Source organism: Danaus plexippus, chromosome 11 (genome assembly GCF_018135715.1).
Source record: "Danaus plexippus chromosome 11, MEX_DaPlex, whole genome shotgun sequence".
In the NCBI taxonomy this organism is placed as follows: domain Eukaryota; kingdom Metazoa; phylum Arthropoda; class Insecta; order Lepidoptera; family Nymphalidae; genus Danaus; species Danaus plexippus.
Window position 1 is genome coordinate 7,008,264 of NC_083544.1, and position 18,106 is coordinate 7,026,369.

General features: G+C 28.2%; 1 protein-coding gene across 1 annotated transcript; it reads left to right on the forward strand.

Moving 5' to 3' along the window:
• The first annotated feature begins 8,851 nt into the window (after positions 1–8,851).
• On the forward strand, positions 8,852–18,066 carry LOC116765802 (dentin sialophosphoprotein). The gene is made up of 22 exons (XM_061522052.1): positions 8,852–9,013; positions 9,619–9,747; positions 10,085–10,279; positions 10,697–10,777; positions 10,864–13,743; positions 13,830–13,919; positions 14,015–14,134; positions 14,297–14,374; positions 14,511–14,600; positions 14,687–14,791; positions 14,937–15,014; positions 15,111–15,197; positions 15,302–15,415; positions 15,520–15,621; positions 15,704–15,805; positions 15,885–15,968; positions 16,053–16,136; positions 16,264–16,341; positions 16,470–16,553; positions 16,688–16,768; positions 16,835–16,974; positions 17,049–18,066. The coding sequence occupies exons 1-22, from the start codon at positions 8,989–8,991 to the stop codon at positions 17,529–17,531; spliced, it is 5,310 nt and encodes a 1,769-aa protein (XP_061378036.1). The 5' UTR covers positions 8,852–8,988; the 3' UTR covers positions 17,532–18,066.
• The last annotated feature ends 40 nt before the right edge of the window (positions 18,067–18,106 follow it).

Genomic DNA, 18,106 nt, shown 5'->3' on the forward strand with positions numbered 1-18,106 from the left:
AAATTATTACTGTCCTTCATAGATTTCAGCAACACAACGTTATATATATATATATGCTTATAATATGTCCCTTGAAAAACCTTCGGAGGGAGAGCACCCTTGACAACTCTGGAAAGACATATACGATGTAATTGTTTTTTATAACTCCAATTACTAGTAATATTAATATCACATCCTGCCTTGTAAAATAAAGTAGAATTTAATATTTGCAACTTTAATATTTACATTAATTTTTATGCTTTTTATTACTGTTAAAAAAATGCTTTAAGTAAGTGCTATCACTCAATAATTTTTTATACACACGCTCGAGAAAACCTTGCGGAAGGAACAACTCATTTCCTTTGTTTTTGAAACATGTTTTAATCAAGTGTAAATTAGGAACAAAATATAATATTTGCTTGCTTATTTAATTTCTATTCTTACCTCATAAAAATACTTAGCTCTTAAATGTTTCCATTAGTGAAATTTCTTCTGTCTTCATTTTGTCAAAATTCGTTCTTACAACAATTGCTTTTTTGAATGTTATAATCTGTTTAAGGTAGATAAACAAACAATTTATTCAACTATTAGATATTTCTAACTAAAAATTAAGACAATGGCTCCCTTACTTCTAATTAGAGCAAAGATTTATTTTGTCTCAACGGACGTAATAAATTTTATGGTTGTCCTAGCTCCTCGTCACACGGAGCGCTTAAATAGAAAACTTTATGACCTTACGAAAATTAGAAAATGTAACCGTAATATTTAGAAACACTATTAAATATAACATATAGAAGACTGTTTAAATAAGACGACAGTTGAGACAAAACATTCTGTTTATCACAAACAATATAATCAACCAAATAACAGATTATTTTAAAAGTATTGGTTAACATTTAATTACGAAGTTTCATTTTAAATTGGTTGATTTTATTTAACGAGAGGTGAGGCTATATCTGAAAGTATAAAGAAATCCCCTGTACCATTTCGTATAGAGCTTTTTTATCAGTGTAAAGATTTTTCCACCTCCGAGAAATGAGTTTCACAATATAATAAGTCACTTAATATATTGTCACCAGCGCGTTTCAATTTAATTACGATGCTATTGTCACTGGGATATTGTTAGGAGTGAATGTATTCGGTTACCGCATTTCTGTCTCCGCCAGCTAAGTTTAACGAGTTCACACTTTCGTATTGTACTGATTAATAGAATATGTTACGAAAAATAGTAATGTGGAATCTTTATTTGCTAGTTATCATGCATGAATCATTCTGATTTAATCTGACAGATTATAAAATTCGAAATAATTATACATTTTATTCGTATTAATCTTCATATATAATACAGATGTTTTTTTTTTTTGATTGTGTAATTTTTGACCAGTATTAACTTTATTTAATGTTGATTTCGCTCTCAATAATTAAAGAAGTAAATAATGATAAATGGAAAGTGTTGTATTATTTGTAATTTCCAAAACCTTATAGTTTTATTACAAAACTGAATTTAAAGCAAGTATTTTTTACTTTATTGTTAATATTTCCTTTATATTTATATTATTTACAAATATTGTCTTAAACAAGAAGTTTGTACATAAAAAGAGTTAATATTACCTACTTCTAATATATAAACGAAAGATAAATTAATTTCATTTCCATGATGCTGCAGACATTTAAAAAGCCCCCAATTTTTCATGATGGCCGCAAATAACAACCAGCAAACCTAACAATTTCAAGCCAATAAAAGTGATTTAAGAAGGCATTTAAGTGATTTCTTACTTGCATTATATACTTCATTGTTATATTTTTGTTATAACATAGTGTTAAACCTCTAAAAAACCGATAAAAATTATAAAAAAACATTCGTTGTCAACTCGTAGTTGTCCTGCTATTAAATTTAATTAGCTCTATTATTACTATCTTTGATTATCAATAATCTGATAAATTAGAGCTTGAGAGGCAAACTAATGTCATTTCGATCAACCATGAGATAGCAGTAATTAACTCAAACCTAAATACTCGTAGCATCTCAATCTGACCTGACAATTACAGTACAAGTACAAGTACAATATTAAGCCGGTCAAATCACAAATCTCGGGTGGTAATTTTGAGTAGATCCCGGCAAGTACAAAAAATTTATACAAATTCTTTACCCTTCGGTATAAAAACCATTTTTAACTTATGCTTTAAGTGTAAAAAAAAATTGCGACAATTGGTGTCTTTGTTTTTTTTTCTACGCTACACTCTTCTTTGCGTTTTAAAAATTCTGTTCTTCGAGATTAAAATGTTTTATTAAATCCTATTATTATTTATGGACATGTATGCTATTCTAACTTCAATGACAGACTCTTTAAGAACTATTATTGTGTAATAAACCCATACTCGTATTTATATTCCGATAACTCCGATCACAGACACTAATTACAATTATTATGCAAAATCACGGAACACTTCATTTTCTTTATTCAATTCTATTTCATCCTTGTATTCCTATATATTTAAAATGGACATTTTTATTTTTGTTTAAAAGTCATGTCAGACAGGTCTATTCTTCAAGCAATTTACTGCTTCAAACTCCTCTTAATTGATCTGGATTTCTATCTGTCTCGTTTATTGTAACAGCTATTCGGCTCTGGAGCTCTGGATTGATTTACTAGAGTCAATACGTAAGGCTCCGCCAAGATATTTGTCATTTTCTAGTATTTTTTAATAATACCAACCTTTACTGTTTCTGATCCAGTTCTTTATTATTATTATTTTACAACCTATAGTTTTCACATCAGTGGGAAGTTTGTTATAATATTTTATTGCTACAATAATTTATCATTGCGATCAAATTATATGCCTTAATATTTACAAATATATATTTTTTTTCTCTTTATTAGCCAAACACGTTTCATGGGGTTTAAGAAACAAACCAAAACAAATTATACCAATTGTTATATCGATTTTCAAGGTATACGCTCAGCAACATTCATTTCTATTTACATAGATTATTATTTCTATACTGTTTTCGAAATCTGATTTACAATATATGTAGGTACGTCTATAAACGCTATTGCACCCTTTGTTCAAAATAGTGGCCGGGAGACAAGGGCGGCGAACCCACTTTATTAAATATAAGCTTATTTTAAGGTCCCATAGATTGAAATAGTAATAATTTGAGTCCTCTGAATAGATCTAACTTAAAGTTAATTCATCAATATAATTGAAGCAAATCGTTGATTTATATTTTCAAACCGAATTAACGATAATAGTAAGAAGAATTTTTCATAAACAACAACACATATAACACAATGAAAGATATATAACCATTGGCTATTTTCACAAGTTCCCTTCCACGCTAGTTACGGCTAGTTGAATATGTAATGATGGGATTTGTTCGTCATCTCACGTACTGACTTCCTGAGAATCATAAAACAAAAACTTTTGCGATAACCTTAGCAATAACCGCTCTACATCTCTAATATATGTACAACATTTATGATAATTAAAAGATAACAGTAGTCGTGCTTAGTATTATAATAATTAGAACAGCGCATTTATAGAAAAACATACATTCAAAAACACCCCAACACTAAATCATAGTCAAACAAAGCCCAAAGAAGGGATAATTCAATAGTGAAACAAGTGTGATAAGAAAAAGTAGGTATTAAATATGTTTATTAGAAACATTTTATCACTTTTGTATTATACAAATACATATGTATAACAATATGCTCTACAAGTAGTTGAAGATGTCAGTGTCATGTTTAAAGAATTCATCACTCCAATTTTCCAATCCAAGTTTTAAACTATCGTACATTTCTGTAATTAACTTTACAATTTTTTTATTTTAGTTACCTATTCCTGAATCTTTTTATAATTAACATAGTAAAACCGAAAATATACATCCAATATCCAGTGAGGAGCAATTATATAAATGTAAATATGTATACATACTTATATGTACGAATACAGATAAATAAAACTTTGCTCTTGACTTCATTACAGTCGGGCAAATTAAGATACCGTTCCATACAACAAAGGACGAATAGAAAGATTATAAAGTAAAATCAGTTATTTAGATGAACGTTCTTTCTCATTCAATTAGCAAACAGAAATGTCATTAATTAAATATATACTCTATGTCCTTTATAATGTTGCCTTTTTTAATTTATATTATTACCTTTTCATACAATACTAAGGAGTTTTAATTAGGTAGTATGCTTTATTATAGCAGACCGCAATATAGCTGAAGTGTTATTTTAATTTCATTAAAATTAAAAGCCCCAAATATTTAACAACGTAAGTATAATAATGACAAGCATTTCTAAAAATTAAATTCCTCACCAACACTAAAGAATTGGTTAACCAATTTTATAATTTTTATTTAATGTAAAAACAATTTCTTATATGAATAAGAAATATTTAGGTGCAAACAAAAATGTTTTTCTTTAAAAAATTTAGCTCCAAACAAATATAAGTATAATTCAAGTGGATTCTTTATTGCACTACTTTGAGAGGTGGAGTCATGCTAAAGACCAAAGGAATAAATGGAATATAACGTCCACAAAAACATGATTGTTAAGAGCATAACTATGCATAAATTATATGTAATTACAGTAACAACTTGTTTTACATAACCGTATACAAAAGCAATGTATTTTACGTCCCCGCTACACCATATTTTTATTTCACTGGAAAATTCGGCCTTTATCTTTATGATGTATTGATTAAAATTCAATTTTACTTTGCTTGTTTAGTGAACAGTTTATTTTATTTTGTGTTTTATTTCAATTAATCTTGGTTGATTATTTATGAGAGTAAGTTGCATATTATTTGTGAAATCAGCATTTTCCCGCGTCTTCAAGTATTCTTAAATGGAATATTTATCTTTTATTTTTCTGAGACATAGCCTACGTCTTAATTAAATGTACCCAGTTGCAATCTGCGCAGTATCATATGTGAACAAAAATTTACAATCACGCAAAGAAATCCATCCATTTTGAAATTAAATTTAAAATGAGTTGAAAAAATATTCTAAGTAAATGCAAACAAAATTCAATAAAACCGAAAACCGTTCTCAAAGCATTTCTCAACAAGATGTTAAATTTGCTTGCTAATAATACGATCGAACTACATTTCATTTTCCAAGAAATTTTATCAGAACATGTAACGCAAAATCAAAGAAAAATAATATCGAACATCGGATCCCCTAGAAATTTATTTCATATGCTGCTTGAATCAGCTACAGACATAGAAAAAGAATTGAATTCATATTTCATAAAAAGCATCTTTGTCATTTATGTATGAACAGAACAAAATATAAGTCCGAACAATATGTAGACCAAACAAAACGTTTTGTAGAATTTATTCTGTGACTTGATCCCTGGCTTCATGTTTTGTTAGTCGGTTGCATTGTAAATTTTATATTCATATTCAAAGATATGCTTCTTTATTTTATATTACACATTCTTGGTTAAAATAATTATAGAAAAATTGATAAATCATAAGGTGGAATGTCAGAAACTTTTGGAAGGATATTAACGAAAATTTCATTTTATAATTTTGTAAATTATTGCGGAAGGTATTATATATATATACATATATTTTATAGTATATATTATAGTATTTCCTTGAATTTTTAACGCTTCAAAAAAAATATACGTTCAACAATGTTTAAAATATCAGATATATGTTTTCTTTACAAAAAGTTTTATATTAATTTGTGTTAGTTTCGATAAAGCGTCGTAATGTAGTCTCAGCTAATAGACCTGTAAGGGTCTTATCGATTCTTAGATGGGGAAATCACTTTATTTGGGAGTTTTTATATAAAAAAATATTACATAATCGTAGGCCTGATATTACTATAACATCGATTACGTTGTTGAATAATTAAATTACTGAAACGTGAAAACATGACCGGGAACGTAAATTGGATCGCAATATAATAACGGATGTAAGCCCAACGTCCATAAGACGTCATCTGATAATAATAAACCTCTCCCCGGATATCAGCTTTCAGTATTATTGTATTATCATTTGAATTTAAAGTCAATAAATGAAATTTAAAATTACACTACCGATGTAATGTAAAATTGACATTGACACTAGTATTTACCGTAATTTTATTATGAAAATAACTTTTAAAAAATTAACTGTCCAGTGCAAATACAGCCATAACATAAAAAAATATTAACTGCCAGTGACGTCGATATTTTTTTTTTTGTATTTAAAATAAGAAGTTCCAAATATAGCATTAAAATGTTAGTATTAACTGTTTATAAATAACCTTGGTTAATATATTAAATACCCAGATATATTCACTTATTGATATACAGATTGTAGGAAGATTTAAACTGATTAAATACAAATTTTCGATAACATCTAATATTTCATAAAAAAAAGAACTTGTCAAAGTTTATACAGAATATTTATTCAATTTAGGAATCCTATAAAAAAAAATGGCGCTTTTTGAACGCATGTGACTTAATTAAATACATTTGTATACATAAATAAATACCTATCGTTATATTTAACAAGGTTTGTTTTATATATCTTTTAATATAATTAATTTTTCAGTTAGAAAATTCACGACTTTTTCATTAAAATTATAACTTCAAATTATTCTACCTACCCACTATTTTATATATTTGAAAATCAGGTGAAGGCTGTCGTATTTCAACAGAACGCTTTGACCTGAGATATTGGACTTTTAAGCCGCAATGTTTCGTCGTTTATTGCTACTTCAAAGCCTGAAGCTTGCATGTTTGCTTTGCACCAGAGAAACGCTGGACAAAGTTATTGACAAAATATATAGTGAAATATTGAAACTTTCTGTGTAATGTTTCCAGAGTATAAAACTTAAATCTTCATAAATAAAGTTGAAGTATATATAAAATAAAATTATTTATTTAAAGGGTTTGAAAAATCTTTTTCGAAAGGAAACATATGAAACTTATAAGAATAAAAATATTGCTTTATACGTTCCAGCGTATTTATTAATAATCATATGTCAGACACCGAATAAAGCTTCTTATACATGCATGTCACTAATAAATTTTTGTTTTCCAATATATTTATGCTAAAAATATAACAAATAACCATATTTATTTAATTCTTATTAGATTATATTGTTCAAGAATATTTGTGCATTTATCTAAATATGAATAGTGTAATATCATTGAATATTTATACTTTTTAATATAATCTCTTCTAATATCAACTCTCAAATATTAACAAAACATTGTTGTTAGGTTAAAATTTAAACTATAAATTTTAAGTTTATAATTTTGGCACTTCTTAACACAGCAAGAACCATCAATGGTATGACAAAAATGGCTTAGAGTTGATTTTATTCGTCTTCTTCGCTTTTTCTAACAGAATTCACAGATAACACATTCAAACACATTTTCCAAGCAATACCGAAAAGTTCTTTTAAAAACATGATTATTAAAATAACAGCGAATTCCTAAACGACCCATAATATATATTCCTGTATAAAATATTGTCGGAAAGTTTCTCTTCGATATAAACAATCTTAATATTAAGTGGAAAATTCATAACTACATTATATATTCTACTTATATCTTCGCAAATATTGAATTAACTAAACAAGAAATTGCTGTTACGAAAGAAAAAGAAGTATTTAGAATTCTAAAATCATATATTATTTTTTTAATGATGACCCATTTAAAGTAAACTAAGTTTTTCGGTTACAATAGGTTTTTTTATTATTTTATAACATATAGATATGTATAACTTATTTTAATTTCAATTAATTGTTAAACAGAGTAAAATCCCCCAATATTGTTCATACTATTATATACATATATCATGGATAGCTTTTCTCGATAACCCTTGGTTATATTACAAGGTTATAGCTTACTAAAAAAATATAGTAATTCAATATCTCATAAGTTCCAACCTTCACACAGTTAAATAGACCAAATTAAATTTAATAATATGGAAAGATTCGATTTCAAGAACTTATAGCGCATATGTCTCGTCGTAAATTGATCTAAATTTAGAAGCAAGTGTTTTGCATTATGACGTCACAACATCGATAACGGACAGACGAAATACACGAGCGTTAAATTTAAAAATACATAACTCGAATACAAATAGACTTATAAAAAAAAATCCCTTATTTTTTAGAAAACAGAAGTGGAACCAAAAATTCATGAAGTTTTTATACAGTTATTTATTTGCCCAATAATATCTTTGCAACCGTACAAGGAAATTTTACTGTTTTATTCAAACTATATTGAGCATTATACTGAAATTCACTTGTAATCTGTTCACTTAGTAACGTTAGAAACATGATTTACACTTATTTACATATAATTCAAAATTTTTTACAACCACCTTCCTGTAGCAAACTGTGAAAATTTTAAAACTTTATAAATTTTGCTAAAAATTGCTTTAAATTACACTCGGCAAAACAAGTCAGGTAAAAAAATTGTTAAGAATTTGACTTACATAGACTGCTATCTATTGGAGTGTAGTATTTGTTATCTTTAATCTTAGCTATCTTTTATAATTACATGAAGCAATCATAAATGCCCATAGTAATACCACTTAATGGTATACAGATTGCGTTACCACATGCCTGGAAAATGGAAATAGTTTCAGATCCACTAATGTTGTTACAGCTTGTAGTTTAAGATACTGAATAGATTAGAAGGGCTGAAAATAGAGAGCATAATTAAATTCTCATCGTTGAATTAACTCCATCTATAAAAAATATCTGTAGATCTGGGGTGGCAGGGATGATTAAAGATTTTATGTATTTATTATATTTCAATATACTTTTAAAACATAAATAATAAATACTATAAAATGTTGCCAGTTTTTCCGATTCGAACGTTCAACACGCCGCGTCGGTTTTGAATTGACAGTTCGCGGCGTCTCAACAGCTGTTGGACCATTATCTCAACCTCAAAGCACAATTTTGAATCGGTTCGGTTTTTCACACGTGTTTGTCCAACATTTTAAATATTATTTTCCTTATATCTTACTTTTTAAACCATGGAGGAAGACACAGGAGTTAAAGGTTTGTGTAATTGCTTATATAAGTAAAATGTAATAAGAGACATACTTTATTCGAATTACGCATTATCGGTATCCTGTACAAAGCATCTTTAAATGCCCTTTTAAATATCTAATAAAGGACCTTTAAGTACCTGAATGTAATTTTGGTTTTAATTATCAATGAGACGTTGTTAATAGTTTAATAATAGAACATAAAACACGTTTTTAAACGTATTTGTGTTAAATGCTAAGACTAAAGAACAATAAATTATTTGTATTTTGTTACAAAACAATTTAATTTAGCGTAGGATATTACTAGATTTCTATAATTTTAAACAATTATGTGGATACTGGAGTGTACTATATATTATATTGTTTTTGAACAAGTACTGGACTTAAATATAATCTTATTTTTTCTTACTATATCTATGTATTAATAATTTGCCTGCGCTTAACAAGTTAGTAATTTATAATAAAATAATTAAGTTACTGTATGTGTATATACACATTAACTTTAAGGTTTATAAATAGTTTGAATCTGAGTGGAATTCTTTTATATTTATTTAAAATTCTTAATATATGTCTAAAGAAAAAGTTGCAACAATATTTTTACTTTTTTAATTGTAGCACCAGTAACACGGTTAAGACGAAGGCTATCAGTAGAGCAGTCAGAAGAAAGCAAATCCCCAGCTATGAACACACCTACCAAAAGAAGGGGCCGGAAGAAACCTGAACTTGAACTAATTGATGAAAATAGTGGGTTTTATAAACCATTTTTGCAATATATAAATATTTTGGCACCAGTAGTTTAGACACATTCATTATGACATCGTAATTTAGAACGATAAAAATTAATATATTTTTTTAATGAAACCAATAGCTTTGCAATAAAAATTATAACTTTTATTAAACTAATACCATCTATTTGTTAATGTGTTCCATTTAAAATGATTACCTCACTCAAGCAGTTAGATGTCATTCATGATATTACTTTATTTCCACAAAATAAACATCTCCTTAATTTTATTTGAAATCAATATATATATTAATGATTAAATTGACAATTATTGAAAATATCTATTTGTTTATTTAGCACCAGAAAACACGAAACCTCAGAGAACAAGAAAGGCTACTGTTAAAGACGCAATTGAGAGTGTAGAAGAAAAACCAGTGACTCCTGCACGCCGTAGCACTAGAATAAAGTCTAACACCAGTATCGCATCTGAGACCACAGTGGCCGTTAATTCTCCGAGAGCTAAGAGAGCAACCAGAAGGACCTCGCAAATTGGTTAATATATAATAATACACAATATTCAATACAGTTAACTTACGCTCTAGAAAAAACTTGATACATAAAAAAAAAACAATAACCCCAAAATAATAAAAACTCATTTCCAAGGATATTTATTTGTAATAGGTACACATTTGTAAGCAAAATAATTAGGTGTTGCACAGATTTTCATTCTAAATGTTCATGGTAAGTCAAGATATTACAAATATATTTATGTCAGAGCTAAATAGAAAAAAAACTTTTTTTTTTTGTTCTATAATATTATTTTCTCATACAATAAATATTGCCATTAAAGTAATGCAAAAAAAATTCTTACTTGTTTATTTACATTTAATTCATTTGAATTTTTGTTATAAAAAAAAACCATATAGAAAAGGAAATGGTCTTATATTCTTATACATTTAATTTGAACAGGAAGTGACAATGAAGCTCCACCGACACCTATAAGAACAACTAGGAGGACACGAAAGGATTCTACATCCAGTCTAGAAAAAGGTATTACTTGAATAATTGTTAAATAAAAATATTACTTTGTAAGACTTACAGTTACATTAATACATAAAATTTGATCACCATTTCAGTTGAAGTGGCACCACCTTCTAAACCTCCAATTCAAATCACAGAAGTCATTGTTGAAGAACCAGAACCTAATTCAAGGAAATCTACGAATTCTGAAGTAGAAGATAAGACAAGTTTATCACCGAATAGCTTCAGACGAAGCCCGCGTCTAGTAAACAAACAAAATCAGAGTATAAATAAGACTGAAGATGTTACTGATCAATGTAACTCTAATGAAGAGACACCTATAGAAGAAAAGAATGAAATTCCGGAAGATAATTCAACTCCATCTGAATCCTTAGACACCAAAGAAGTAAAACAAGACATTACAAAAGACAGGCTCTCGATATCAAGTTCAAACTTGATAAAAGAATTAGATACAAAGGGGAACTTAAAAAAAAATAAAATCAATCTAAATAAAAGCAATCCAGTTGTTGTACTTCATAATGTTGAAAAAACAAAGAGAAATCGTACAAAATCATGGACAGCAGAAAAAGATTCAAACGAAAGCAACTTTTTCAGTGACAATGAAAGTATGAAGAAGAAAATCAAGGGTAAACTAAAATCTACTTCTATTTTGAATGTTTCTGAGTCAAAAGACGAGCAAGATAAAAGCTTAAATAAATCCAAGAACAGCAATGAAATTAATGATTCTATTGTGAAGGATGCAAATAGATCAGTTGATACTAAAGACATTGAAGCAGTTGAAGACATTCAAAATCAATCAAGGAACAAACAGCTCCAAATCAATGACAGCACAAGTTTGTTATATAAAAATCCAACTGGGGATATTAAGACTGTGGTGGTGATTGAAGATTCTGATTCCAACTCGGGGAAAACAAATGTTCAAGATATAAATGATAGTGGAGATCAATGTGTCCCAGTTATAGAACACACTGAACAAAATATTCAAGAGGTTAATCAATTTTCAGTTACCCATGATCATAGCATAAGGTTAAATAAATCCAAAAATAGGACTATCACCGACAATAGCTGTGAACCAATGGATGTAGATGAGACAATACCTGATAGTATGGTCATTTCTGATACTGAAACAAAAGCAAATGATAAATCCAGGAAATCCTTCCCCAATGACATGGAGGCAAATATATCTGAGAATGATAAAGGAAATAAATCTCAAAATAATGAAAATAAAAGTGTTCTTATATCAACTCAACTGAAGAATACTTCTGATGGGAAATCGCCTAAACTTTCAAATAAATTATTATCAAAGTCAGCCTTTGATTTAGATGTAACCCAAGAGGAAACAAACAATAAAAATATTTCTCTTAATTACTTAACAAGCACTCCACTCCAACATAAGTCAATTCAAAAATTAGCCATGCAAGTCAACACTTCAATAATTGCATCTAACAACGATAGTGCGCATGTTATAGGAAACACGGATAAGAATTCAGAGAAAGCTACTGATGCTGATCCTGTAAATGAAAATGACTTATCTAACAAGGAAAATAAAAATATTATTAATACTGAATATGAAGAAAAAATGGATATATCTATTAACAAGGAAACTTCAAATGATTTATCAAGCAATAAGCTGAACAAATTGAATTTGTCCAAAAATAAAAATGATGAAATTGATGTACCAGATGAAGAAACCCCAATAAAAATATCCAAGAATTTAAAATCAAAAAATTCAAAGCAGAACAAAATAACATCTATAACCTCTAATGATTCCAATTCAGGTGAATCAGACAATGAATCAAGAGAGAGTAATATGTTAGATGATGAAGCTGAAGATGCTGGAGATGATTATGAATCTGGAGACAGCCAAAATGAAAGCGAAAGACAATACGCAGAAGAAAACGAGATCATAGAAAAAGGTGAAACTTTGACATCCGAAAATGAAGACCTGTCCAATGATTCCGATTATGAAAAAGATTCATTTGTTGTCAGTTCGGATGAAGAAGACAACGAACTATTAGAAGGAACGGATGATGATCTTTCCATGAGCGACAATGAACTCAAAATGACAGCTAAATCAAAGAAAAAGTACGATGAAAGAAAACTGAAAGAACAAAAGAGAGCATCCAGAGAAATGTATGAGTCGCGTCACAAAATAATTAATAAAACCAAAAAGAAATCCCAACAACGGCTTAGCTCTTCCGAGGAATTGTCTGAATCGGAAGTCGAATCGGAGAAGCCTAAGAAGAATAATAGAATGCGCTTAGATTCAAGTAACGATAGCGAGGACGGAAATGAAAGCGCATCTCAGAAAAAAACTCCAGTGTTATCCGAGTCTATTTGTGAGGAGGCTGATAATGAAAAGGAAATCACCATAGCTGAAGAGAGTTTGAAAGAAAATGACCCACTGTCTCAAATTAAAGAAGAACCAAAAACGCCGCTCAAAAATGCTAATGAAACAATTGCTTTCATAGATTCCGAAGACACAAATAATGATAAGAATGAATCCACAAAAACTCAAACAGAGCTTCAAGATCCTCTAGAAGCTATGGATGATGATGATGATGATGACGACGACGACTCTTTATGCAGTGAAAACCAAGAAATTATGCAGAATTACGATTCCATATTAAATGATTTAAACAAATCCAATAAAATCAAAACAAAAACATGTGATATTTCACTTAATATTGATAAGAAATTGAAGAAAAAAGATAAGAATAGTTTAGTTGATGAATTGAATTTAACACAAGTGAAATCTAACAAAAAGGTTATTAAGAAAAAAGTGTTGGATAAGGAGATAGGCAGGGAGGAAGATAATTCAAAGAATGATCATGATTCTTCTGACTCTATTGATATACATTTACTATTCTCTGAAGACAGTAATGACAGTGAAAGCAAGAAAAAGAAAATGGCGGATAATGAAGATAAGTCCACACCTATAAAGAAATCAGAATCTAAAAGTATAGTTGAAGAAGGTTGGTTATATATACAACAAAAAAATATATATATGTACAATAAGATAAGTATTTACATATTTACCATTTAAATATTTTAATTACAGATATAAACGATCAATCTGGAAATATTTCTCTTAAGCAAAGTGCAAAGAAGAATAAGAAACGTAAATCTCAATTAGAAAAGGTCACTACTGGTACGTGTCTGTCTTCATACCCATGATAAAGTATTACTATACTTACAATATACTACTATATATACAAAATTATAAACTTTGACTTACATTTACAGATACAGAAGACGATAATAATTTTGGTTTCTTCATTGACACTGAGGGTACACATAATGATACACTTAATAAGTCACATAACAAGAATTTGAAAGACAATAAGGATTCAACTATCAAAAATGGTGAGGTATTTTCTGTTTACGTGTAAAATATTGATATTAATGTTGTTCTAAATATGAAACTGGTTTGTATAAATTATCAGCAATAACTTACACTAATTAAACTTTATTAACACAACACATTAGGATAAGGAAATAATATTTCCTATATAATTTCGTTTACAGTGGACTCAGATTCTGAGGAAATCTCATCTCAAGAAGAGCCAGCTGAATTTAATGAAAGTCCTAAAAAAGAAATCAAAGGTACCTATATAACATGTTTAACCATACAAAATTAATCAAAATACATTAGGTTACAAAATATTTAGAGATATATATATTACAACTTATGAAGTAATAAAATTAGCTAAATAGCTAATTAAATATATTTCTATTACAGATTCTACTTTAAATAAGTCACTTAACAAATCAGTGACTAAAACCCCTGGGAGTACAAAGAAAACAACACCAAAGAAAATGGAACAACATGGTATTTTATATATATATAATTAGATTTGCTTTATTACATAAATGTAAATTAATTGTTTTATTAAACCTATTATTATTGTGCCATAGCTAGTGACAGTTCTGATTCCGATGCACCAATGGAGGTATCTTTCAAGAAAGACAAAGAAGAATCCAAAGTACAAGAAACAATTGAAGTATCACAAGATAAAAATGGTATGTACCTATAACAGATATAAGTATCTTCTGAATACTTCAAATCCTTTATTATGTGGTATAAAAAAGAAAGCTTGGCAAAGTGACAAATAATTTAATATGAGTTTTTACAGTTAGCAACATTATATATTTATATTTTTTTCAGAATCAAAATTAAATAAATCTCTTGTCAAAACACCAGCCAGTGAAAAGAAAAACAAAGTAAAGACACAATCTACAGCAGGTAACATTAAATTTCATTAATATATATATAAATAACATTTATTTTAAGTTAACACCCTTTTTTCGTTTATTATTATTATTAACCTTTTATTTACAGAAAAAATTAATGAATCATTGAACAAATCAATTACTAAGACACCAAAGGATGGAAAAAAGTCGCTGGGTCAAGACGTCGAGGCAATAGGTAATAGATTACAATATACATATAAATATAATTGCAGAATTTACTATAAAACACTTCTAAATGAAGAATTTATGTAAAAATAATGCTTTAACAATTTTGTTTAGATCATTCAAACGAAAATACCTTCATAGAGAAATCATTCAACAAGTCTGTTGCTAAAACTCCAATAAGTGAAAAAAAGAAGAAAAATTCATTGAAAAACAATGTTGAAGATGAAGGTACACAATTTATTTAAATTAATTTTGATTTGTATAAAACTATATAAAATACTAATAATATTACCTAATAATATGGCTATACACTAATTTGTTATTAATTTTAGAAAATGTTGAACCCACTACACCAAATTTAAATACTTCTGTGGGGGCAAAGAAAAAGAAAAAGTCAATTAGTGAACTACCAGAGAATAATTCAGTACATGAAGGTATTGCATCTTTTGTAAAATCCACAATATTTATAATTTTATCTGATACCTTTTTATTTCTATATTTTTACTTATATTTCAGGTCAAGACAATCAATATGATAACTTAAGTTTAATCAAAACTCCAGGTAGTAGCAAAAAAACAATATCATTGAACACCAAATCACCAAAACTAGCTAACAATGGTAAATGCTTAACTTTTTAATAGATTTTTAACAAGTTCATATCTTCCTACAAAATAATTTATTGCACTTTTTGTTACAGACTCACAAAGCGAAACATTAGTCAATAGATCTGTAACAAAAACTCCAGGAAGTGAAAGAAAGAAAAACAAATCAGTGTCAGAAGGTAATTGGTATTAATTAATTTCTCCAATACTGTACATTTTTTTATCCAAATAGCACATCCACAGTATGCTCTTTGTTCTTTCAGAGTTAGAAAGTGACAATATGTTACAAAAATCTATGACAAAAACTCCAGGAAGCGAAAGAAAGAAAAACAAATCTGTCTCAGAAGGTAATTGTGATTATTATACATTTGTAATAAAGAAAATTATCTCAACCGAATTAGCAATACACAGTTCGGTATATGTTTATAAAGGTACATATAAAACACACTAAATATTTTAAAATTTTTCCACCAGACACTAGTGAAATAGCACTTAATATTTCTACGATCAAGACACCGGGCAGTCAAAAGAAGAATGAGTCTGATACAAAAGGTTTGTTCTTAACTAGAATATAATAAAAACAACATACATATATTCATTTTGCTTGTTATTTACATTTGTCATACACAACATGATATCATAATATGAAAGTGATGTTATTATTTTATTAAAATTTCTAGAAAACGCTGAAATAGAATCCAAAAAGCGTAAAAGAAAGTTGTCGCTGACTCCTCAAGTTGAAGAATCTTCGGTGACAGTTGAGGGTAAATTTTACATTGATTAATTAAAGAAATAAAAGTAATCAATCAATTTTATGAATCAAAAATATCAATCTGCTGGGACAAAAATTTGTTATTACTAATTGAGGCATAATAACAATACAGTAAATTATTTACAGATGTTCAAGCACCTTTGCTTAATGAATCACTAGTCCGCAACAAAAAGAAAAAGCGTAAAATATCCCAACAAGAAACAAACGGTAATTTTAGAAATATATAAACAAAATTATTTTTAAATGTGTTACTACATCACGCTTTATTTACAGAAGTCACAATACAGGCAAATGAGATTGAAAGGCAAGAAGTTGAAACAAGTGACCTTGTGGTGAAAGTTGATGTGCCAAAGAAACAAAAAAGCAAGAAACGAAAGCAAAGAGAAGACGACGAAGGAAATAATATTACAAAGGTAAACTTTACAATTATTATATTTTGAATTTAAACATCTTGAATAATTTAAAAATATAAAATAAAATATTACAGATATCGAAACAAAATTCATTTGAAAAGGCTCCCGTATCGCGTCTGCCGACAAGTGTATTAGAGCAATTGGATGACAAACCACAACCCAAAGCCGTACAGCCAAAATCTAAGAAGTTGAAAGTTATATCAACAACAGAGTTTATTGTTGAAGAAACTAAAAAACGGAAGGCTAAGCCATCGAATTATTTAGAAGAAAGTGTTTATCTCGACGATGATGATACTGATGAATTGAAAAAAAAGAAGTCAAAAGGAAAAATTATGAAACCAAAAGTGTTACCATTCGTGCCTACTGCTTCCATTTCCAATCAAGGGTATACTACTACGTTTAAAGTCAATATAATTCCTAAAGAGACTAAATTTGTTGCCCAGTCTAGCACAGTAGACAATTTTAAAAATGATTATTTATACAATAAGAAAATTAAGAGGCAGGGAACCTATGAATTGTATAAAAGAAATAGAAATCTAAAATTGTCAAAATTTTAAATAAATACTTTCGTGACATAAAATTAATCCGCCTTAATATTTGTGTTAATAATTTTTGTCAGAAGCTGGTATGTTCTTTTGTAAATTATTTTATTGCAATAACTATACCACGCTTTACGTTTGTCAAGCCTTATAATGATGTGAATGTTTCTTCAAGGCAATTCTACAGCTTGAAAGGAACAAAATTCTATTCGTATTTGATATTCAAGCAAAATTATTAATAAATATCATAAAATATTTCAATAACTTTAGCGAGCTGCCTTTTATTAGTAAGATCGACTGTGCCTACACAAAAATGTTAAATAATTAAGGTTGTTATAAGTTTTGTGTTTACTTGATTTGTTTGTTTTTAATAGTTAAGGTTTGGATTACTCATTTTGTTACATTGTGACATGTTATATTTGAAATCGCCGCGAACTTCTAGGGGGCGCTGGTGTAAATGTTATAACTTTAGACTATGTGACATGTTTTTGAATATTAAGCATTCCCTCTTTATTATTATATTGTTTATCTTAATAAATATGTTCTTTCATAACCCCAAATTATTTCTAAGATACCATATTAATAAATATCTA

What these genes read in the sequence shown, in the direction of transcription:
- LOC116765802 (XM_061522052.1), top strand. Translation starts at nt 8,989, where the DNA reads ATGGAGGAAGACACAGGAGTTAAAG. An exon ending in TACATCCAGTCTAGAAAAAG is followed by an intron (nt 10,778 to 10,863) that starts GTATTACTTGAA and finishes TCACCATTTCAG; the next exon opens with TTGAAGTGGCACCACCTTCT. An exon ending in GAATGAGTCTGATACAAAAG is followed by an intron (nt 16,342 to 16,469) that starts GTTTGTTCTTAA and finishes TAAAATTTCTAG; the next exon opens with AAAACGCTGAAATAGAATCC.